This window comes from Paramormyrops kingsleyae, chromosome 3 (genome assembly GCF_048594095.1).
Source record: "Paramormyrops kingsleyae isolate MSU_618 chromosome 3, PKINGS_0.4, whole genome shotgun sequence".
Lineage (NCBI taxonomy): Eukaryota > Metazoa > Chordata > Actinopteri > Osteoglossiformes > Mormyridae > Paramormyrops > Paramormyrops kingsleyae.
Window position 1 is genome coordinate 41,323,350 of NC_132799.1, and position 24,409 is coordinate 41,347,758.

Sequence of the window (24,409 nt, forward strand, 5' to 3'; positions counted from 1 at the left end):
ATTTAAAGGAACCCAGGGTTTTAGCTTGCACTACACTAGTAGGAAGACTATTCCATACTCTAACTACACGCTGTGTAAAGAAGTGCGTCCTCAAATTTGTTTTGAAATGTTGTCCCTTTTTTATTGCTTCCCTACACTGGCAAGAATGGGACATGAAAGCATCAACATACACATCGAGATCTTTCTCGTAGTGACATGAGTTAGGTTTTTCTTATTTATTTATCCAACTGAATGTTGCAACTACACCATTTAGTCATCTTCGTGTACCCAAGACTTTGGTTATCAGATATCTTGGATCAAAACAAACTGGCACCATTGCTTACTATGCACTTTCATAATGTTTTTGCAAGTGCTCCAAACTGCATTTTGCAATGTCTATACTTTGATGTCAGATTACAAGCTTAACATACACTCACCTAAAGGATTATTAGGAACACCTGTTCAATTTCTCATTAATGCAATTATCTAATCAACCAATCACATGGCAGTTGCTTCAATGCATTTAGGGGTGTGGTCCTGGTCAAGACAATCTCCTGAACTCCAAACTGAATGTCAGAATGGGAAAGAAAGGTGATTTAAGCAATTTTGAGCGTGGCATGGTTGTTGGTGCGGGCCGGTCTGAGTATTTCACAATCTGCTCAGTTACTGGGATTTTCACGCACAACCATATCTAGGGTTTACAAAGAATGGTGTGCAAAGGGAAAAACATCCAGTATGCGGCAGTCCTGTGGGTGAAAATGCCTTGTTGATGCTAGAGGTCAGAGGAGAATGGGCCGACTGATTCAAGCTGATAGAAGAGCAACTTTGACTGAAATAACCACTCGTTACAACCGAGGTATGCAGCAAAGCATTTGTGAAGCCACAACACGCACAACCTTGAGGCGGATGGGCTACAACAGCAGAAGACCCCACCGGGTACCACTCATCTCCACTACAAATAGGAAAAAGAGGCTACAATTTGCACGAGCTCACCAAAATTGGACAGTTGAAGACTGGAAAAATGTTGCCTGGTCTGATGAGTCTCGATTTCTGTTGAGACATTCAAATGGTATCAGAATTTGGCGTAAACAGAATGAGAACATGGATCCATCATGCCTTGTTACCACTGTGCAGGCTGGTGGTGGTGGTGGTGTAATGGTGTGGGGGATGTTTTCTTGGCACACTTTAGGCCCCTTAGTGCCAATTGGGCATCGTTTAAATGCCACGGCCTACCTGAGCATTGTTTCTGACCATGTCCATCCCTTTATGACCACCATGTACCCATCCTCTGATGGCTACTTCCAGCAGGATAATGCACCATGTCACAAAGCTCGAATCATTTCAAATTGGTTTCTTGAACATGACAATGAGTTCACTGTACTAAAATGGCCCCCACAGTCACCAGATCTCAACCCAATAGAGCATCTTTGGGATGTGGTGGAACGGGAGCTTCGTGCCCTGGATGTGCATCCCACAAATCTCCATCAACTGCAAGATGCTATCCTATCAATAGGGGTCAACATTTCTAAAGAATGCTTTCAGCACCTTGTTGAATCAATGCCACGTAGAATTAAGGCGGTTCTGAAGGTGAAAGGGGGTCAAACACCGTATTAGTATGGTGTTCCTAATAATCCTTTTGGTGAGTGTATATATTGTAAATATGTCAGATTTATTAAAATTAAGATGAGTGTAATGCCAAAACAAATACATAAGAAAATTTGTTTGCCATGAATTAAGTCTATAATATTGAAAAAAATGTGTGATCATGCCCCAGTCAGTGTGTTCCCTACCCCAAGTTCCCAGAGGGTTAACAAATGAAATATAGGTAAAGGACAAGAAAAAAAAAAAAAACCTAGCTGCAAGGAAATCCCACCAACTGAGAAATGTCTAGGAATGGGTATAAAATAGAAGAAAATACACATAGGTCCCCATGATGCACCATTTTAATTAAACAATAAGAAAAAAGCAAATTTGTTAGGAAACTGAATACATGGAAGCTATTTGTCAACTAAGCTGCACAGCCTTTACTGATTTAACATGTAGGCCAAAGGTAGGAAACAGATTACACATATTTTAAATTTCCTTACACAAGCCTGCAGGTCGCAGGCTTTTGGCTAGCCGAGTAGGCTAGCCAACTGACGCCAGAATGACATCGACCGCTGTCTCCTCCCCACTCCGCACAGTCACCTGCATGGTGACCCCATCTGCCAGAGCCAGGCGTGAGCGCACCAACACATCATGACCCCCTCGAAACACACCTGCAGTGACACAATGACATCACAGTTCAGTCAGAGGCTCCTGCACTAAGGATACAGCAGGTTCAAGTGCAATGCCAGCATCATAATGACATGTTATAATGATCTAGAAACTACATCTACATTCTAAGGTATGGGGGGGCAGGGCGGATAGTGATCTACCAACTTTCTTAACAAGGAGTTTATCAAAAACCACCACATGCGGGGAAACACACATGTATACACAAGTTCAGGACTCAAACCAGACATGAATTGAACATTAACATGGGCTAACATGAAAGTGTCCATTCAAAGTGTTTCCTATTGCTCTTACCCATTTCAAGGTCAAGGCATGACACAAATGACAATATTGCATGATGCCCAAACAAAAAGCCTAAGTGCCTTACCTGCAAGGAACAGGATGTGGGAATTCTTATTCTCGGGGACCTTGTCAGACCGCTCACAAGGCTGCATGCCAAGGAAGCTGACAATGTTGTTGACAGCCTCTGTGGGTTTGCAAAGAAGTAGTCAGAGACCTCAACAGGTTAAGCAACTGAATGAGTGTATAGCCAATCTGGTGCTATTACTATTCCCATCAGACAGTTTTTTTTAAATGAATTCACAGTATTACCTTCAAGTGTTCTGACAGAAGCAAGTGCGAAAGTCTCCTCCTTCTCAAATTCGTCGCCCACCTCCTCCCATGCTGCAGCAAAATTGGGCTTGAGAACTTTCTGTATGTGGTCTGCTACTGTTACCTCCAGATCTTCCAGCTGCCAACCAGGGGGAGGGGGTCAGTATAAAGGAACCTCTATCATATAAGATATTCACATAGGTAAATATTACAGTATTTATGTTTATGCATATTTACATTTGCAAGCTAGTGCACTATGGAAAGTGTACACTACTACATTACGACTGTGATACTGTGAAATTAATAGGGTTCCTCCATGCTGGAAATCACAAATCTGAAAGTATGAATGTGCAGAATCCAATCCACTGCCTTTGTTAAATATTACAGAAGCTGAGTGTTACATAAAGAAGCTAAGATATAACCAGGGAATAGCACTGGGCATAAATGACATATATTCATGAACATCGTGGACAAAACAAACATCATACCACATATTCGTCATCATAGCCGTCATCATCTGGCTCGCCTGTGTTGGGATCACAGTCCCGCACCAAGTATTTCATAGTACAGCTAAAGGTGCAGGAAACTGGAAAACAGAGCGGAAAGTCAACAGCAGATAACCTGGAACAGGAGACAAGTCAAGTCCTGGAGCTGTATGTGGGACCTACCTGCTGTGGGGTCATCCTCTGGCAGGCGGACAAGGCTGTAGCAGGAGCCTGGCTGACTGTAAGGCAGGCTGGCTGCCGGAACATACTGTACAATTTCATATGCCTCGGATGGCTCCATCTGTACCACCACCTTCTGCAGGAGCTGGTCGTTTAACGTGTTTGTGCAGTCAAACTAAAAGACAGTCAGTAAAAAAATGTGAAAAGCTTGAGCACTGGAAGACGGATTACACCAACACAGCGAAGTACAGCTGAAAGCCAAGTTAAGACATTGTCAACAGTATCCTGTCAACTCAATATTTATTTCTTCTTTGCATCTTAAGCTTTGAAACTCACAACTTTTTGCACTCTGTCTTGATACAAGCCACCTGATTAATGTACTAGATATGGAAGCATAAAGAATATAAAGAGTGCAAGAGGCTTACCTGGAAGACCATGTGACTGGCAAAGGTATGTTTTATGCATCGTACCACATACTCTGTCTCTGCCTCTGTGAGCTGCACAGGCTCTGAGGACTTGAAGAGAGGGCCAAGGCCCTGAAACTCTGGAATAGCAGCCAGCTGTTCTGCAAAGGGCAGTAGGAAACATTGTGAGAACAGTGACAATTGATAACCCTGCATGCTGTGTTGGAATATGCAACTGGATGGAGCGTTCTCTGCTGCTAGCCCAGAAATTAAAGGGAGGTCAAGATGCCCATATCTCATTAACTATAGGCTTTGAAAAGGGGCCTATTATGGCACTAGAAACTGACCTTCTAGGACATGAAAGAACATCTGAACAAATTGGGTGATTAATCATAGCACTACTGGTGAATTAGTTGCATGCCTGTTTGGATTAGCTGCATGCACGTTCTTCTCTTAAGCTGTTACTGTTCATGTATGGATATGACCTTAGCCAAGAACAAGTACAAGGGAAAAGTCCCATTGATCCCTGGGAACACTCTTACTTACTCGTAGTAACACTGAATGTATTCAACACTGATTTGTTGAAAATCTTCCAGAATTCTTGGCACAAACAGAGTCACAATACCCAAGCAACACAGGAACTTCCTGAGATCGGCTGTTGCTTGGAGCCTAAATTAAGGTAAGTGAATGCCTTTCCAAAAGTGCCACTGAGGGCAGTCTGTGCATGATGAGGTCCCGGTACGCTTCTTGGATACGCCATGACGTGATAAAAACACATATTATTTTATGTGATTCAAAATCTAGCATTCAAGTCCCACATCATGCAAAAATAAATGCAACTATAGTTCAGTGACTAAGAAAGCCTCTTGCTACACAGCCCCAAAACTGTGAAACCAGCTCATCTACAGATATAAAGGACGTCCCTGAGGGACCCAGTCTTTAAATCATAACTAAAGTCATTACTTTAGCTTAGTAGTGCACACTACATAATGCTCTTGGTGACACTTGACATGTTCCTTCCCACCTTGTGACAGAAAGCCATAGCTAACAGGTCTTACTGATATCTCCAGAGATCATACCAGGATCAGAACAACAGAACCTACTTCCCCGTTGAAATTTAGACATTTGAACTTTTATGGTTAGCATGCTCATGAAGGGTGGGCATCAGATGGCACTGGTGTTATTACACTTCCACTAACAGGTTTCTGATACACTCCTCCAATGTCTGGTGGTTTTTAAATGTTTGCAGTGTACTGTGTGTTCACAAATGTAAATGTAGAGCATTTCAAGGTATCTATTTTGGAAGGGAGCTTAATAAAAAAGCCAAGTCGAGGTGATCATACCTTGGTAGATATCCTGACGGGAAGGAGCCAGCTTCTCAGGCAGCTTGCTGGAGGCCACGGGAGCCAACTCTAAAAGAGGAGAACATATCCTCATGCCAAGTCAGACTAGGTACAGCAAGGCCAAGTGTAATGCACTTGTTTTAGGGAAAGTACATAAAAATCTGAAAACCACACCATACTAGTTATGAGTAAAACACTTTTAACAAAACAGTAAAACATTTAAGTAAAGGTAAATGAGTAGGCTGACTATACCGGTCTTCTGTTCTGAGACTGTTGTGGTAGCCAGAGGAACAGTTTTCATGTCAAATGGCTTTTCGGATGGTTCCAGTGTATACTGGTGAAGGGACTTCTCAAGACCAGGTACAGACACCGAGAGACCTAAGGCCATAAAATACCCCACCATCACACAGATATTGAGACCTAAGGTGATAAAATAACCCACAATCATCAGGAAAAGGGAAAAAGAAACGAAAAACCACACTCAAATTGTCATAAAGAGTAGCATCTGCAGCAAGGATTCTCAACAAGGCCCAGTTGCTGCCCTCACAACTAAACATTTTAAATATAAAGGTTAATTTACTGTCCCTATCGTAAATGTTCTGATTGTAATTTGCAACAGATAGCAGCACAATCAGATTTATCTATTGTTTGTATTTGTTGTAAAGAGTTCAGAAATGTAGTTATTGACCGAAATGATGCTCATCTGTACTTATACTTTTGAAACTTTAATATTAAATAAATTAAAAAGCACTTTTGGTATAATGAGTCATTCTTTTATATGTACATTGTTTTACATACCTTAAGTTTATTATTACTACAAAGTAGGGGTGGGTGATAATTTTAGATCCTATCACAGTATTACAGTGACGGTAATATATCACAGTATTACTTTTTTGCAAGTTTTGGACATGTATTTTCCCTGTAAATAATTTAAAAAAATCATAATATATGAACTGGGTTGTTAACTTTGGTCAGCTGCCATGGCATGAACACACATTTACATGTATGTTACAGTTTATTACCTTGGAATCTGTAGGGTTTTCAAGTTACTCCAATGCTGTCACTAATTCTAGGTTTATAATGGAATAATGTGTTTGCCATAAAATTTCTTGTGTGAGCGCGGGTCTGATAGCGTGTCATGCCAGATGCATGAGAGTTGGCAACTCTGAAAACGCGTGTTTTTTTGTTTCACCAGAGTTGATTTGCATTAAAAAATTACATTACTTTTTACAGTTGTTACAATTACTTTTTACATATACAGTGGTACCTCAGAACTCGAATTTAATCCATTCAGAACTCCGGATCGAATCCTAAAAAGTTCAAGTTCAAGTTTTGATCGAATTTTCCCCATAAGAAATAATGGAAAACCAATTAATTGGTTCCCGGCCCCAAAAAATTACACATAAATATGTTTTTTTTTTTAGCATTTAAACACAAAATTAACCGGATAAAACAAGAAGAGCATATACCAGAGGTCACTAACAGGCGGACCGCGGGCCGGGTCCGGACCCAGAAGCTGTCCCATACGGACCAGACCGATAGCCAAAACATTAAGTTATTATTTAAAACCTGACGGGACGCTTCTATTTTAACCGCCGCAGCGTTTGTAGTCATTTCGGTAGTGGTTTAGCAGTAGAGCCGCCATTTCCCATGCCAATGAACGTCAAACGCCTTTGACCGCCAAGCAAGACGTAGTTCGGCGTATGCAGCCCTTTGTCTGCACTAATGTGTCGTTAGTGTTAGTAGCAGCATCTAAGCTAAAACCACAACCAAAAAGCCGTAATGTTCCTAACAGAGTGACTGGTCTGTCCTGAAATCATAAAGCTGAACAGTTTTCAAATACATTATGTATTATATAACATATTGGATAAATAGACATAGTTTATTGTTGATTTCATGTTCGTTGAAGTTTCTGCTTTTTAACATATGTATAAAGTAATGTTATCTGTTATATAAATTAAAATTTACATTTTCATGGCTGCCAAATCTCAAGCATCTGGCATGACACTCACGCTTTCAGACTCATGCTGGAAATCTTATGGCAAATCTATATTATTTCATTATAAAACCTAAAATTAGCTACGTTAAAAGTGTATTTACACAGTTAAATACAAAAGCAGACTATTTATAAGGTAAGAACTGTTACATGTGTGTGCAGACATCTCGAATTGAAAATCTCACTCCAGCCAGCTGGCCAAAGTTCTTTGTCACGTGACAATAAATATTGTCAAAACATTTTTGAATTGTACTGAATTAATTTGATTTGACAGTCAGGTACTGATTACATGCAATGTTGGTACAATTAATAGGCTACTTAAATGTAGATCACACTAAATAGTTAGACATTATGATCTTTTGGACCTTTGCTTCAAGAAGTTTTCTCTAACTGGAATTTTAGTTGAATACCCCTGGCATATACTGTACTAAACACATCTAAGCACATTTATCAAAACAGTAATTTGTAAAGTAAGAAAATAAATGTATCCAAACAATGTGTCCTGCCCCGATTGTCCGCTCCTCCTGTGTGCCACGCCCCCTCGTTAACCCCGTGTGGATCCCCGTGTGATCAGCTGTTTCTGGTTGTTGTCATTAGTCCTCTGTATTTCGTCCGCGTTTCAGTTCGTTTCCGCAGTCTGGTCATTGTATTGTCCGTCTGCATTTTGCCTGTAATTAAACCCCGTATTCTCCGATACCCTGACGTCTGCGCCTTTGTCTCCGTTCCATCCCCGCTCGGCACAACAATATTATTATAATTAAACATATTAATGGTTTATTATTAATATTAAAATAATGCATAAGAAATCTTTATTTTTAAATGTATTTTATTATATAATAATTACTGTTAGTGTATCATTGCCTTGTATCATGTATTTTTACTGTCTAAATATATGTATTCGGTTAGTGTAAACAAGCACGAGCTATCACAGCGAATGTCAGGCTGAGACTGAAGCGTTACTGTTTGTTTCGGCTGAGAGACGTACCACGTAACTCATTTCCCCGCGCGTACAAGTTCTTAGGTCGGCATTCATGGTTTGAATTCTGAGATTCAGATCAAGCTCTAGGTATTTTTTTTTTCAAACTGGTTGGTTCAACTTTTAAGAAATTTGAGTTCTAATGAGTTCGAGAACTGAGGTACCACTGTACTATATAAGGAGGATTATTCAGATTACCACTGAAGCTTTGAAGAAAATAAAATGCTTTTTATAACTGACACCGGTGTACCGTCCACCCTACTACAAAGTGTTTCTTGTAAAGGAAAGTATTGCTGGTTAAGTGGTCAGATAAGTTGTTAAATAATACACATACTCAGATTTGGTTTGTTTGTAAACAAATAAAAATCATGATCTATACCATGGATCATGATTCTAAACAAAAATATAGTGATATGACACTATTGCCATATCGCCCCCCACTTATCTAGAGCAGTGTTTCCCAACCCAGTCCTCGGGGAACCCCGGACAGTCCATGTTTTTGCTTCCTCTCAGCTCCCAGCATACCTGTTCCTGATTGGCTGGGAGGGAGCAAAAACGTGGACTGTCCAGGGTTACCCAAGGACTAGGTTGGGAAACACTAATCTAGAGTATTTTTTGATGGCCTTACCATTGAAGATATAGGCAGCATTTAGTGCTTTCTGCTTTTGCTGCAAGACATTCATGTAGAAGGTGGCCCTGTCACGCACCTCATCATCACTGTCCATCATACACCTGTGAAAATCAATACTTTGAATATGCTAATTACAAAATGTACAGAAGTGAGTAAAGATTCAAAGTTCTTCATTTCACTTTAGCAAAAATAACAACACAACACTAACACAAATGTGACTAATAAGGAGGTAATATCCTGGATTGGTGTCAAGCACAAACCCATGTGTTCCCCTGACTGCTCTACCTCAGCATTTAAAGGGGCCCTATTATGCTAATTTTCACTGTTCATTTTATTTTTGGAGTCCTCTGAAATATATTTACATGCTTCAATGTTCCAAAAACACATACAGCGCTACCCTCCCTCTGTCTGAAATGCTATGTTGGAGCTTTAAGCCCCATCCCCCATGAGCCCAGTGTGATCTGATTGGTCAGCTTGCCCAACTGGTCAGCTTTCCGCCCATCTTGTTGACTGTAGGCAAATCATTGCAGGTAGGTGGCCAATAAGGATTTTGTTACGAGGCGACCTCACCACGTCATGGAAGAAAAGGCTGTTGACAGGGAGGTATTTCAATCAGAATAGAGAAGAGTGGTTTTCTGTGGTAAGAGTTACTCCCTTTGGCTTTAAGACTTTGCAGACCATTAATATGCAGAAACAGCTATACAAAAAAAACAGAAAAGCATAATAGGGCCCCTTTCAGTTCATTTCACTGAATGATTTCCATGCAAGTTCCTGTGGTAAACGGATTACAAGAGAGCCCCTGCAGAAATCAAATCTACCTCTGCATGAGCACCAACACGCTTGGAAGTAGGTCATCGTTCTGGGCTCCAAACTTTGCCAGAGCACTGACCGCAGCTGGGAGAGGAAATGGAGTGATGTTAGCCACATTTCCCAAATATCTAGGCACAGAGAATAGCAACACAACACAATGGCAAGATGGCATCAGCAGTATGACCTGGGTTTTTTGGACACAAGGTGCCACACGAGGAGTAGCCCTACTCACCGGCACGTACGGCCTCACTCTCCAACACGACACGGTTGAAGATGAAGCGGATGTACTTGGAGGGTGAAGGTGTGCGGGGCCCCTCCCGACCTAGAAGGTGCAGGATCTTGGTGGCCAGCACAGTGTGTTCACAATCCTCAATGAACTCGCAGAGATGCGCCAGCCCAGTCTCTTTGCTCTCAGGGTTTTCCTCGATGATGCTGATGATGCAGTCCACGATGGCCCGTTTGTACTCGAACCCACCCTGTCATACACAAATTCTTAATACAAGGCTGCTGCTCAAATCGGATGCATCCAGTTGTTTAGACATAAACTCACATCGTCTCTCAGCATGTTGGACAGGAAGTTCATCATGACACTGTGCTTCCTGGGGTATTTCTGACAAAGTGCGCTGATAGCCTGCACCACAACCACCTGCAAAGTGAATGCAAAGCAAACACATTAGTGCCCACAAACAGTTACTGAATTCCAAGACACAACAAAAATCCAAAAAGGAGCCTTAATGCTTTATCTGATTGAAGCAGAAAATGTCTCCTGGTAAATTACACTGAAAGATGCATTTTCAATATTGATCCACTTTGAATACCACAGAGGTGCTTTAGGGTCACATTCTTTTGAAATAAAAGAGGTAGCTGGGGGAGGTCAAGAAACAGAAGTCACCTTAAACTCGTCGGAGATCTCGGATACAAAGGAGGAGATCTGTTTCATGAGGCGGTCAACGCTGCTCTCACTGCCCGTCTTCAACAGCGTGGTAATAGCCAGTGTGGCAATGCTGCGGTTTGAATCGGTGATTAGGTTCTCCAGGTCCAGGTTACAAGCAGTCACTGCAGAAGGGTGCTTCATTGCCACCTGGTGAGATCCGCAAGGTATGATCCGGGTTCATACACTTTTCGATCAACAAATTTCGATGACTTTTTCATGACTTCTCCAGGACTTCAAGATAAATTTCCAGGAATCGATTCAAAGAAAGATTTTTTTGTTCAATCCATTCAGGAAAAGTGTCTAAGTTATGTGATCATCATTGCATGACACCATCACAAACATGTACCTTGTATGGAGGAACCACCTGTTATGATCTTGCATTCATCCTTTAGATATGGATGTATCTTCCATTGCCTATAATTTTACGGATATGTATGTTGCTTTTCTCTCTTGTATAGACACACACTATCAAAAAAATCTGCATAATTTAATTTATATCTGGCCTAATAATGATGAGCTGAGCATTATTAACCACACTAGACTTTTCTAGCTATCACCAGATAAATTATTCTCTATTTCTTACATTTGCAATAATAAAAAAAACACTAATTATTGAGATGTAAAAGTTAGTGCTAAAAGACAAAATTACTTGGGTGGGCCATTATAATTACCCTAATGTGACATAAGCAGAATATACGTGTCACACAAGAACAAAACAATGATAACCCGACATATTGTAGAATGTGTAAAGTTGAAATCAGACTTTCTAAAATAATAAAATCATGCCATAAATTAATAATTCCATGGTGTACTTTGCATGTCAACATGCAGAAAGGAAGATCCTTGGGTATGTGTATGAGTGCAACTGTTAGCACCTGTCAGGAATTAGAAGATAGAAATGACTTTGTATCTTTTGTGAAAATGATACTCCTCACGACCAGCACTGACATGGAAACTATAATGAGGATACTGCTTGAGAAAGAAGGGGTTATATCGCGAATGTGGATAAAAAAACGTAGTTTTCAAAAATCCCATGACTTTTGCAAAACTTTATATTTTTTTTATTTCCATAACTAGGGATGTAACAATACACTCAACTCACTATTCGATACGATTTTCTCACGATTTTAACAGCTGCAGACAAATTTATTCAAAAATATTCCTTTATCTTTCTAAACTGTGCAAAACATGTCTTCTTCTTAACAGTGCAACTGAAATTGAATAAAATACTGTTTAAAAAAAATCCCATATCAAAATGAGTAAAAAAAATAATAAAAATCTTTAAATAAATAAATGGTAACACTTTACATTAACTGCACCTTCATAATGCTTTTATATTGCATCCATAAAACATTCAGTACACCTTCATAATGTGCCAGATTACGATTCAATGGGCCGCTGTGTATGTGGATTTTTGCTGCAGCTCCCTAATTAGATTACTAATTAGAGGACCGATTGGCTGAAGAGTCCTCACACCTGGGTTTGAACAACTGGCCTAAAGGTTATCCCAAAAACCTGCACACACACTGGCCCTTTGCGGATATGATTGGCCACCGCTGCATTAAGTATTCAGAAATCATTCATAAACATCATGATATATGTAAAACTTTACATTCTAATACCCCTTAACAGCTGTAATATACATTAATAACAAACATCATAATTGGATAATCATGTAATGTGTGTTATTAATGTATATTAATAAACATTATAATTGTATAATGTTATTAATGTACATTAAAGCTGTTAAGGGAAGTTAGGATGTTAAAGTCTACTTGCATGCTGCTTATGAATGTTCTATGAATGCATTATGAAGGTGCACTGAATGTTCTATAATTGCATAAGGAATGCATGATGAAGGTGCACTTAATATAAAGCATTACCAAATAAACTAAGGCTTGCATGTGCAGCTTTTTAGCGTGGTTTGCCCTTTTAATAATCTTTGCTCTGGCGGTGGTGAATTGAGCTCACTGTGGTGCCAGTGGACATGCTAAAGCATGTTCGTTGTGCTATTTGTGTATGTTATCAGTCTTTTACAATGTTTGCACACAGTTTTGTCTTGTCTGTGCTCTTCTAGCTGTTTTTGTTTGTGATTACCGGAAAGCTAAAATGCACCACACTGCTGATTTACGATCGGGGGGTGTGTCCTCAGTTTCAAATTCGCTCGCCATCTCGCGTTCGGTGAAAACCAAAAACAAACGTACGACGTGAACATGAATACGCAGTGACATCTGACATCGAGCTGATGTTGTGAAATTAAATGAAATATTACACCAGTTTTTCGGTTAAATAAAGTACCTTGAAGTACTCCTAAAGTAGGGATTCATTTTCCACATTTCATACATTTACATTGATTTTTAACCGATTTGTGATTAATCATTACATGGTCATCCATAACTTTTCCAGGTCTGGAAACCATGATTTCTTATTTTCATGATTTTTCCTGGATTTTCATGACCGTATGAACCCTGTATGGTAACGTAAAAAGAAGTCGCCACACTACGACTAACCACTCAATTTTAGGTTTACATTGTAGAATCGATTCACAAAGATCAGCATCAAATCAAACATTAACCCAACTTCCTGTCATGTAACTGACCTTGTTTAGGGTCCTGACAGCAGCATATCTCAGAGCTGCTTTGGGGGAGCTGCAGAAGAGCTGGAGAACTGGTGAGGAACATAAAGAGTTACACGATATAAAGGCACACATGCATAAACACACAGAGGTGGTTCTCTAACTCACTCACCTGACACAGCCGGGGCCAGCTCACGAGCTGTGCAGTTGGGCATGTGCACAATTGCGGAGGCAGCCTCATAGACCACCATCTCATGCTTGTTCCTCAGACAGCTCTCAATAAAGTCGAACAGGGGGCTGTCATGCCTAATGACAGAGGAGTTGTTCTGATGAGCTCAGCCGAGGAGTGCGTGCATACGCGTACAAAGACACAGACTGACACCTACCCTCCCTCAGTTTCCTCCAGCAGCCGGCTGGCAATGCGGATGAGCATGCAATAGGCAAATGGAGACTTAAGGCCAGACTTGGTGAATTTATTAAGCATCTTGGAGACAGCCAGGCGGTCGTTCTTCCGCAGGTGGTACAGCAAGCCCAGGGCATGGTACTAGAGGTCAGAGGGATATTGCTAGAGAACTGAAGAGCATCACACAAATCCATTTTTTCTTCTGTAGACTGTACTAAAGTTATGGGCACCAATAATAAAAGCAGTCTAGAAAAAGGTATGAAGGGAAGTTCTGCCCACCTGAACCATGATGTTGTCACTGGAGGCAGCTTCCTGTGCTTCATTCACCCAGCGCTTGACCACATCATAACTCATCCGCACCATGTGCTGTACACACACAGAGGGTAGCTTAGAATACACACACACAAACAACCTACCTATGGTCAACGTAAACAACTCCGACTCACCAATGAGGAGACCAGAGCTGAACTGGAGACACTAGGGACCTTGTCCACAATAGCCTGCTTCATGTACCTCTCTATAGCTTGCAGCATGGTGGTCTACAGAAGAAACCACACAATTAAATTAGAATCACTCAGTAACTGCATCTATGCAAACCATACGTGTGGGCTGTGCAGCTCAGCAGGCTGGGCCTTCATGCCTGAAATAAGAAGGACAAAGGTTTGAACCCAAGCCACAACAGAATAGTCACATGTCCATGATTCCTTGAACGAGGTCCTTAACCTCCAACTCCAAGAGTGCTGCACACTGACTAATCCTATACTGCGACCCCCAAGCTTGCTCTCACCTGTATATGCATCTGTTTGTATCACTACTCTAGTATCACTATTCGATTCTACGTGCTCCAAAAACTCTTCCCAAAATAGGTGAACTAAAGGGGAAAAAGATTTTTCTGTACCTGTTCAAGATATTGTAATACAAAACCCACAACCTGCAGAACCGAAAAATCATATTCTTTTTGCAATTAAGCCCTAATTAAGTAGAACAAGAAATGATAAAAAAAAGTTATTTTATCAATTTAATAAAGTTAGACTAAGCAACAGATATCCTAAGTCAAGTCAATAGTGTAAACAGCAAATATATGGCAGCCATATTAACAGAACAACAACAAGAAATAACTTTATAAGAGAGGGGAACATCTCACATCTGTGATCCGGCAGAGAGCCCTGATGGCCGGACCTCTGTACACGTCCTCCTTTCCAGTCATGTCCTTGGTCAGACTGATAAGGAACAGAAGGCGGTTATGAGAGCCTATCACAATTATTTATTAGTTAAAGAGGAAATACTTGACTTGACTTTTTGAGAGATGACATCCAACACATAAGAAAATCTCTTGGTTTTCAACCTGGAACATTCTGATCACAAGTTCAAACCCCACGAGATGCAATGGTGGAATCATAAGAGACTAATCAGTACCTGCTAGTGACAATGATAACATCCTCAGAAATGTTGGCCATCTCCTTTATGGTCAGGTAGCACATCCGACGCAGTGTTTGCTGCAGCGACAGATACAAATTTAAAAACCTTGACATGTACTGGAAAACTTACCCCAGAACAAAACAGCATATTCCAAGATAAAAAGCAGAAGTATCAGTTAGGGATGGGCCAATCCACATTTTCTCAGTTCCGATCCAATCCCGATACACAAGTGCCAGATTACGATTCAAGAGCTCTTTTCAATTTAATATAATAAATATATAAAGTATAAATGTATATTATACATTAATATTTTTAAACTAGTAAACAGATGAAAAAATGTATGCCAAAAAATCTTTAATTAGGCCACTAGAAACACTTAACGTACTGTTCCACCTTGTTTAAGCATTTTTGAGACACATCAAAAATGGGAAAAAGCTGTTGTGCGATTGATCGTACTAATAGATTGAACACGAAAAAGGAGAAGATCTTTTTAGAGACTGCCAAAAACTAAATAAGTAAGTATCGGACGTGGATCGCTCATGTAGGGCCACACAAATGCAATCACAAGATAAGCATCAAAGAAAATGGTGTGTTTAAACTTGTACAATCGATTCAAAGACATGCTCGACACGTTTGACTGTCAGTATGAGGTCCCAAACCACAAGTACTTTGCGAAAACTGCCATATCAATTTACTACAATAAAATGTGTACAGAACTGGAAGCAGCCATAACGAAAGGAGACTGCTTTTTGTTAAGTCCTCAGTATTTTCACGTTTTTAACTGAATAACCACACTTAATTACTAAACCTCTATTATTATTATTATTAACAACACCAAAAAAAGATACATGGCATTGGTTTAGTTGCTTGTTAACAGCTCTTGCTAATTGTAGTTTCACTTGCAGCTAGAAGTGACAGGAGCTAAAAGCCACCTTGTGGCCAAATAATGAATTTTAAGTGATGCTTTTTTTTCTCTTACTAATGTAAATGATAATACAGTGGTACCCCGTTTCTCGAATTTAATCCGTTCCGGACTCCGGACCAAATCCTAAAAAGTTTGAGTTCTGATCAAATTTTTCCCATAAGAAATAATGGAAAACCAATTAATTGGTTCCCGGCCCCCCAAAATTACACCAAAATATGTTTTTTTTTTGTTTTAAAGCATTTAAACACAAAATGAACAGGATAAAACAAGAAGAGCATTTTTTTCTTAATGACTTCCAAAACGATAAAAATCTTACCCCAACATTACCCCTGCCCTGCCCTGATCGTCCGCTCCTTCCGTGTGCCATGCCCCCTCCTTAACCTCGTGTGGGATCCCCATGTTACCAGCTGTTTCTGGTTGTTGTCATTAGTCCTCTGTATTAAGTCCGCGTTACAGTTTGTTTCCCTAGTCCGGTCATTGGGTGCGTTTGACTTGCTTACAGCGCTGGCTTAAAGCAACACATCCTGATCCTGACGCAATGCATTATGGTCAGATGCATTGCGACCTCTCACCCGGCTGGAACCGCCTCCGTGACGACACACCTTTGCCCTTATTGGCTGAAGAGTTTAGTTACACGCATGACGTTTGTATCCCAGGCAGTTCCGATGCGTAATCTGCTATTTCTCCCGAATATCACGTAAAGCAGCGAGAACTGGTTTTCAGTTAATTTACCTGGTAAAATAAAGTTTAAACAAATGACATAAATGCTCTAATAGTACACGTAAGTTAGTGGTTTATTTATTGTTAGTTACTGTAATGTTGCGCTGCTTTATTTGGTTAATCGTCCAGTCTGTGAAGAAGGCATTCAAGTAAGAATTGCATTGTAGTATGACTAATTTCCTGGCGCGTACAATTAATAATAGGTCAGCATTCACAGTTCGACTTCTGATATTCAGATCAAGTTCTAGGTCAAACTGGTTTGTTTGACTTTCAAGAAATACTAGTTCTAGTGAGTTCGAGAACCGAGGTACCACTGTATTGCCTATCGTGAGATTATAAAAAGACATACCACTGAGTTTGACAACCGAGTATCATTCAATCCTAGTCAAGCATCTCCTGTGCTTAAAGGGTGAGGGAGGTAGAGAGGAAAAGGAATTTGCACCCCGAAACTTATAATAAAATCAGACAAAATAATCACCCTCAGAGACAACTGAATTTTAATAAACAACTAACTTAATGATATGGAAAAAGTATTCTTCACATTGAGTGGTTAAGCCAGTGAATATACCATTAACTTGTAAACTGTAACCAGCACACCCTCACATTGTATTCATGTGTAGGACTACAAAAAACAATAACTAGTCAACAAGGAGCAGCTGTGGCTCGCAATAGAGGTATTTACTTTTGATAAAGAGTTTGAGTAGTCCTGTAACTGCAAAGGTCCAGACCATGAGACCCTGCTTGCAATGCATCTCTCCTAAGACCAAGCACACTCGTCTGTCTTTAGATTACAGATGTACTTCAACGGCAGTTAGTGATAACAATGGGAGAAAAAGGCATTATGGTGTTATGCAGACATACCCCTTTAATTATGAACTATGCAGCTTTAATCTCTACATCACAATTAACTGTCAGTAATAATTTCATACAATATAGAGTGACACAAAGAATGACAATGATGCAGAAAACAAAAGTGCTTACGTCATTGGATTGGAAAAGCCGGGTCATCGCGAAGAAGGCTTCAGTAGCCTCTGTGGTCCCAAAATGCTCACCCTGAGAGAGACATCAATGAATGGAAAGAATTCTAATTTAAAAATTCCATGTTCTCAAAATTATAAATATTGCTGCTCATTCAGTCACAATTAAATTTCTCAAGTCTTTAGCATTTACATTAGTGATGCACTGTTAAGGAAATTTTTGGCCAATGGTTTTTTTGAAATTGATACAGATTGTTGGGGGAGGTTCTGCTTAAATAAGTTTAAAGGGACTCTCCACCCAAACAAATTAATAAATAAATAAATAAATAACATTGCAAAAATATGGAGAAAAAAATCGGAGTAAGTATTTTTTGGCACGAAAATACCAACTCTGGCAATACAACGAATTATAATGAAATCTTAGAATACTATACTTTTATATAACATATTGGCCCTGAAAAATCACAACTAATAAACAGGGGTCATCTTATATTCAAAGACTAGAATTTAAATGTTATTACACACATACAACAGTAGATGGCATAAATTATCTCCATCCTAGCCGCACGCTTCAAACGTAATTGCCTGTAACCATACCCTTGATATTAGTCATGGCATCTTGGTGGAACATGTATCTATTATGCCTCAGAGTCCTCTGCTCTCAGATCATTACTTGTTAACGTTTGAAATCCAGTATAGCCTCCCATTGACCACAGCTCCAAAGTACAGAATCAGACGTTCCATTGCCCCACTAACTACAACAACATTTACGAAACAACTTCCACAGTCCTTCAGCCTTACATCTGAAGCACCGTGTATAAATGAACTTGAACAGGCGACTGCAAACATGGATAAATCCCTTCGTAGCACACTGGATCTAGTAGCTCCACTTAAGAAGATAAAGCATAGAGATAAGAAACCTGCCCCCTGGTACTCTGATCATACACGTGAACTCAAACAGGCATCACGCAAGCTAGAGCGCAAATGGCGCTCAACTAAACTAGAAGTTTTCAAATCTGCATGGAAAGAGAGCCTGTCTAAATACAGACAAGCACTAGTGACTGCTAGGTCTGTGTATCTCTCCAGATTAATAGACGGGAACAAAAACAATCCAAAATTCCTATTTGAATCCGTGGCTAGGTTAACACAGAATTCTCCATTAAACTCGCAAGTCCCACAATCTCTTAAGAGTAATGACTTTATTACATTCTTTAATGGTAAAATAACTAGGATTAGACAGTCCATCCAGTGCACGTCCTTAGCTACCTATGACTGCCAGACTCCTGCTAGTCTTATGCCTATCAATAATGAGACTTTTGAATCTTTCATTCCTATAAAACACCCAGAACTCCTGAGCTTAATTTCCTCCTGTAAATCCTCTTACAAGCCTCATAGACCCAATTCCTACAAAATTTTTCAAGGAAATCGCATCACAGATTAGCAATACCCTGTTAAATGTGTTAAACTCATCTGTTAAGCTTGGATATGTTCCAAAACCTTTTAAAATGGCTGTTATTAGACCCGTTCTAAAGAAACCAAATCTTGAACCTAGTGTTTTAGGAAACTATAGACCGATCTCAAATCTTCCTTTCATTTCATAGATCATGGAAAAGGATGTAGTTCGTCAGTTGTCTCCTTTCCTACAAAAAAATTATACTAATGAATTATATCAGTCTGGCTTTAGACCAAACCATAGCACAGAAACTGCTCTAGTCAAAGTAATGAATGATTTACTTATGGCTTCTGACCGTGGCTTGATATCGCTGTTGGTATTACTAGATTTAACTGCAGCATTTGATACTGTGGACCATAATATCCTCTTGGACCGGTTAGAAGGTGCGGTTGGCATTACAGGGACAGCACTCTCTTGGTTCCGCTCATATTTAACTGATCGCTATCAGTATGCACATGTGAACAACGAATCATCCAAGGCCACCAAAGTCACATACAGTGTCCCACAGGGATCAGTACTAGGCCCACTACTGTTTACCCTATACATGCTACCGCTTGGTAACATTATTAGAAATCATGGTGTTGGGTTTCATTGTTATGCAGATGATACATAGTTATATATATATATATATATATTTACCCTGATGATACATCACTCCTATCTCGGTTAAAAGATTGTCTGTTAGATATCCGGTGCTGGATGGCAAAAAAATTTTTAATGTTAAACACAGAAAAAACAGAAGTACTGGTGATTGGTCCCAAGGCTGCAAGAAATAAGTTTTACCACCTCAGCATTAGTGGCCTTCCTACACAACCTAACACAGTGGTTAGAAATCTTGGTCTTCTAGTAGATTCAGATCTATGTTTTGATGCTCACATAAGAAGTATTACTAGAACTGCGTTTTATCATCTACGAAACATAGCCAAGCTTCTTAAGATGCTCTCACTTCGTGATGCAGAAAAATTAATACATGCCTTCGTAACTACCAGAATAGACTACTGTAATGCCCTCCTTTCTGGTCACCCATCTGGTTCCTTAAATAAACTTCAGCTGGTACAAAATGCAGCAGCCAGAGTTCTCACAAACACTAAAAAAATTTGATCACATCACACCAGTCTTATCCTCCCTTCATTGGTTACCAGTTAAGTCTCGGATTGACTATAAAATACTACTGTTAACCTATAAAGCACTGAATGGCCTTGCACCAGAATACCTTAGTGATCTGCTGACCACATACAATCCCCCACGCTTGCTTCGATCTCAAGGTGCGGGATATATGTTAGTACCTAGGGTAGAAAGAGCTACGGCAGGCTGCAGAGCTTTCTCCTATAGAGCTCCTCAGCTGTGGAACGGTCTTCCACTAGATGTGCGGGTTTCAGGCTCACTCTCAATATTCAAGTCTAGACTAAAAACACACCTATTTAGTTTAGCTTATAGGGACACTAGTTCTAGCTCTAGCTAGCTTCTCACTCCCAGTTAAACCTATAGTGTGAGGTATAGAGCTGGGTGGGGATCGGTGCCATTGGCTTTGAATAAACTGAATTGACAGTGCTGTCACTCTAGCTTCACAACTGCTTGTGGGATTGGAGTGCTGACATTTCAGGGACTCCCCATGCCTGCATTCCCACCTGCCTCTCCCTCCTACTTATGCTGCCATAGCCATATCTGCCGGAGCATTGCACTTCATATTGCACTCAACTACCTTATAGCACTGCCTATAGTCTCCCCTACTTTGACTAATTGCATTTATTTCCCCTACTTCTCCTGGAGGGAGCTGCCTGGAGACCTCAATCTATCAATATGTCCAGCACACCCTGCAACATGTGACGTCGCCACTACCAATGACGTCCGTGCATCCAGCTCGCCGTTCTGCCTGTGTCATCTTCCTTGTATGAAACGCTCCCTGCCTTCTGGCTGCCTGGCGATTGGAGGGAGCGGTGGCACCGGCTTGTCATCTCCCCCCTGCTCCCCGTTTGTGTTTCAGATTTAACTGTATTTGACTCTCTCTGCCGGCCCCTGGAGGATGGGCTCCCCCTTTGAGTCTGGTCCCTCCCAAGGTTTCTTCCTTCTAGGGAGTTTTTCCTTGCCACTGTCGCCTATGGCTTACTCACTGGGGGCTTTGGGTGGGGATGCTGTAAAGCGCTTTGGGACAATGTAATGTTGTGATAATGCGCTATACAAAAATAAATTTGTTGTTGTTGTTGTAATTGACAGAATCGACATTGTTTATGACATCATATATCAGCATCATTAATGTCACTGCAGACACCTGTACTTGCCATCCTAGCCACCAATTATCATCATATGCAGCCACGACATAACCTTTGATGCTTGCAAAGTCGAGTGATTCCCTAAGTGTGCACTTACACTGGACTGATTTGCACACCTCACTCACCTCTGATGAATGCAGGGCATTTATTAGCCATATTTACTAGGCATGTGGGCCTTTTCAATAGTATGGCAAGTACAGGTGTCTGCAATGACATCAATGATGCTTTCATTAAATTTTAGTGTAACATATTTGTAAATTATTGTTATTACTTACACCTGTGCTTGTTATACTATTACGTGTCAGTTTGGTTGCCATTAAAAAGGCCCATTAGTGATATGAAACCATGTGACGCTACCTTTACGTGTAGAAATCTCAGCAACTTCTAAAAAACCAAATATCAAATTTTCTGATTTTCATGACATTATGATCTAGCTTTAGTAGAGCTGGACAATAGCTTTAAAATAATATTAGGACCACTTTTGTGCAGCTTACATTTAGGTAAATATAGCCAGTCAAAGTCATAGCCCCCCCCCCCAAAAAAAAGTTAAAACTTTGTTCGCTTAAATCTCCCTCAATATTGATCCATTTCACTTTCATGAATTACCCCTGTGACCAAATCAGCAGGCAAAGTTTCGTTAAAATCTGTAACGATGAGGTCCGAAACTGTGATGATTTGACATGGAATGACCCTTCCATTTCAGAAACTCTTCATATACTTTCAGTCTCTGACCTTGAGATGAGCAATCAAATTTGTTGTGTTAATTTTTACTAGTAGATCCTGCTCATAAAATTTTTACAGAAAAATGTTTGAAAATGCATTTCTAACATTGCGTTCACAAATATCAAAGAAATTCCAGTCGGAAAAACATTTTTCTAACTGTTTAGTATGTGGGCTTGCAACTTGTATGATTCTCAAGCACCATGGTCCACCATTTTAAAGGGGCTTACCAGCAGCAAATATCAGCTCACTTTTAACAATCAGTCAATGGCCAAATTGTTGCTGTACTGGCCAATAATGTTAGTTAGCTGATGCATTGAGTTCATCTCTAATTTCCATAAATTCTGTTATGGGCTTGGCAATCCCACAAACAAGCGATGGAATGCCTGGGAGCAGAAGCTTTAGGAAAACCTCACCTGGTTGAGAAGATAAATGATTTTGGTGAGGATGTGCAGACATCGTCGTGGGTTAATTGGGGTCTCATTAAAGATGCGAGCCTGAGAACAACAAATCACTAAGTTATAAATATCGTATTGAGAAAGTCCTGGAGTATTAGGGGCACCTGAAATGTCAGACTGCCAGCACAACAAGAGCATGCAACTGTGCCTCATCTGCAAAAGAATCAAACTGCCAGATGTTATATCCTTTCAATTATTCACTATGAAGTTGAACACTGTTAAGATGCACTTCTCCATTATTACAAAAATGAGAATACATACCTCTTGTAATACCGCACTTTTCTCCAGGTGCTGAAAGGGGTTTGAGCCACTTCCTGTTTCAAGAGAAAATTGTGAAGTAGCTTAAGAGTGCAAATAAACAAAATAATGAAATTGCTTCCCCTGAGGGAAAAAACACTAAGGATAAAATCGTATTCTGGGCAAAAGCCTTGACAAAAGATGATTCAAGCTTAACAATATTAATGCTACAAAATTAACTAACCCAATACATTCGCTACCTATACATAGTTTAAAAATGCACTATATCGAAAGATAACTCTCACAGACATATTCAGCTATGAATTTCAGAGCAAAAAAAAAATCATGCGATGACTAGAACCATATGAAGACAATCAGGTTAGCTTTGACATGCATATATTTATGTTTTTAAATAATCCATGACATTTTAGACATTACTAGATATTCACTCATATTGGCAATTCCATGCAGAACGCATGAGTTAAATTAGACTAGTAATTATTAGTATTACAGTGAGCTTTGCTTCTAGTCTAAATTCGCTAAATACCAATATCAGTTGCTCCAGAGTAATGGTATTCATTTATCTTTTAAAATAAACCAAAAACACTAGTTATTCCTTAAATCGGTACACGATAGGTTAAGGTTAGCTATAGCTAACGAGGCCTACAGTAAGCGGACAACTGACAGATTATATACAATTTATTTAGTCCTATTATGGGTATGCTTTCTACAATCATGATTGTATTTTACTTTAAAATATAGTATATCTTACCAGACTCCTCGTCCTTTTTATCAAATTTCTTGATCATTGTTGCTGAAGCGCTACCTCTGCGTCCACGTACAAATCCACTTCCACGTCACTCTCTCGACCGGAAATAACACGTCGACGGAATATACGTCAGGCCCATGTCAGTCACTTTCACAGGGGGCAGGCCTAAATGAGGAAGCAGAGAGAAGTCAAATGTTTGGAATACGTAAAAGTGTGAGTTGGGCAATATTACAAAGCTTAAATGTTTAAATACATTACAAGAAATAGTATTAAACATTTACTGAAATTGTAATTATTCCAGTCTTTCATGGCGCGAGAAAATATATTTTATGCACTCCGTTGCCTAGTTACTTCTGTACAGTTTCCTTTGTTTATGTTGTTCTCATACCAGTGGCCTGTACTACGAAGCGGGGTTACTGGCTTATCGGGGTAACTTGTCGTATTTAAGGTAGTCTGCGCAAAACTTATGTGAACGAATATGAAGTCCATTTAAACGGTGGTACCTTAATCCGACAAGTTACCCCGATAAGCCAGTAACCCCGCTTCGTAGTACAGGCCACAGTCCTTTTCACAGAGCCTTTATATTTCACTATTTGAAATAATACAAGACGGTTTGGAGAGTTTATAATTCGTTGTAATTATTTATATTCCAATGCTTATCTTTTCAGACGTCCTGCAAGTATTGACTCTTTATGGACATACGAGTGGATATGTATTAGTATTTAGCTAATTCGTAACAATTGGGGTTCCGTGATATAATTTTTATTAGGCCTATATAACATTTATTTGTGGATGGTTGCTCCACTGGTGAAATGTACGCTGTTATAGCAGACAGGAGGCGCATTTTGATTTGCCGGCAGCACTGCGTAAATGTGCCGGG

General features: G+C 39.9%; 1 protein-coding gene across 1 annotated transcript; it reads right to left on the bottom strand.

Annotated features, from left to right (window-relative positions):
• Window positions 1–1,904: 1,904 nt before the first annotated feature.
• Window positions 1,905–23,676, bottom strand: copg2 (COPI coat complex subunit gamma 2). The gene is made up of 24 exons (XM_023800730.2): window positions 23,533–23,676; window positions 22,785–22,837; window positions 22,482–22,562; window positions 17,627–17,698; window positions 14,998–15,077; window positions 14,726–14,801; window positions 14,028–14,120; window positions 13,861–13,947; window positions 13,565–13,722; window positions 13,351–13,484; window positions 13,203–13,270; window positions 10,562–10,750; window positions 10,220–10,315; window positions 9,902–10,145; window positions 9,678–9,753; window positions 8,857–8,960; window positions 5,509–5,634; window positions 5,257–5,325; window positions 3,935–4,074; window positions 3,513–3,684; window positions 3,333–3,430; window positions 2,845–2,983; window positions 2,621–2,719; window positions 1,905–2,237 (listed from the first exon to the last, which is right to left on the bottom strand). The coding sequence occupies exons 1-24, from the start codon at window positions 23,567–23,569 to the stop codon at window positions 2,107–2,109; spliced, it is 2,622 nt and encodes an 873-aa protein (XP_023656498.1). The 5' UTR covers window positions 23,570–23,676; the 3' UTR covers window positions 1,905–2,106.
• Between the last annotated feature and the right edge of the window lie 733 nt (window positions 23,677–24,409).

What these genes read in the sequence shown, in the direction of transcription:
- copg2 (XM_023800730.2), bottom strand. Translation starts at nt 23,569, where the DNA reads ATGATCAAGAAATTTGATAAAAAGGACGAGGAGTCTG. An exon ending in TAAAAAGGACGAGGAGTCTG is followed by an intron (nt 22,838 to 23,532) that starts GTAAGATATACT and finishes CTCTTGAAACAG; the next exon opens with GAAGTGGCTCAAACCCCTTT. An exon ending in CTCTCTGCCGGATCACAGAT is followed by an intron (nt 14,121 to 14,725) that starts GTGAGATGTTCC and finishes TTTCTTCTGTAG; the next exon opens with ACCACCATGCTGCAAGCTAT.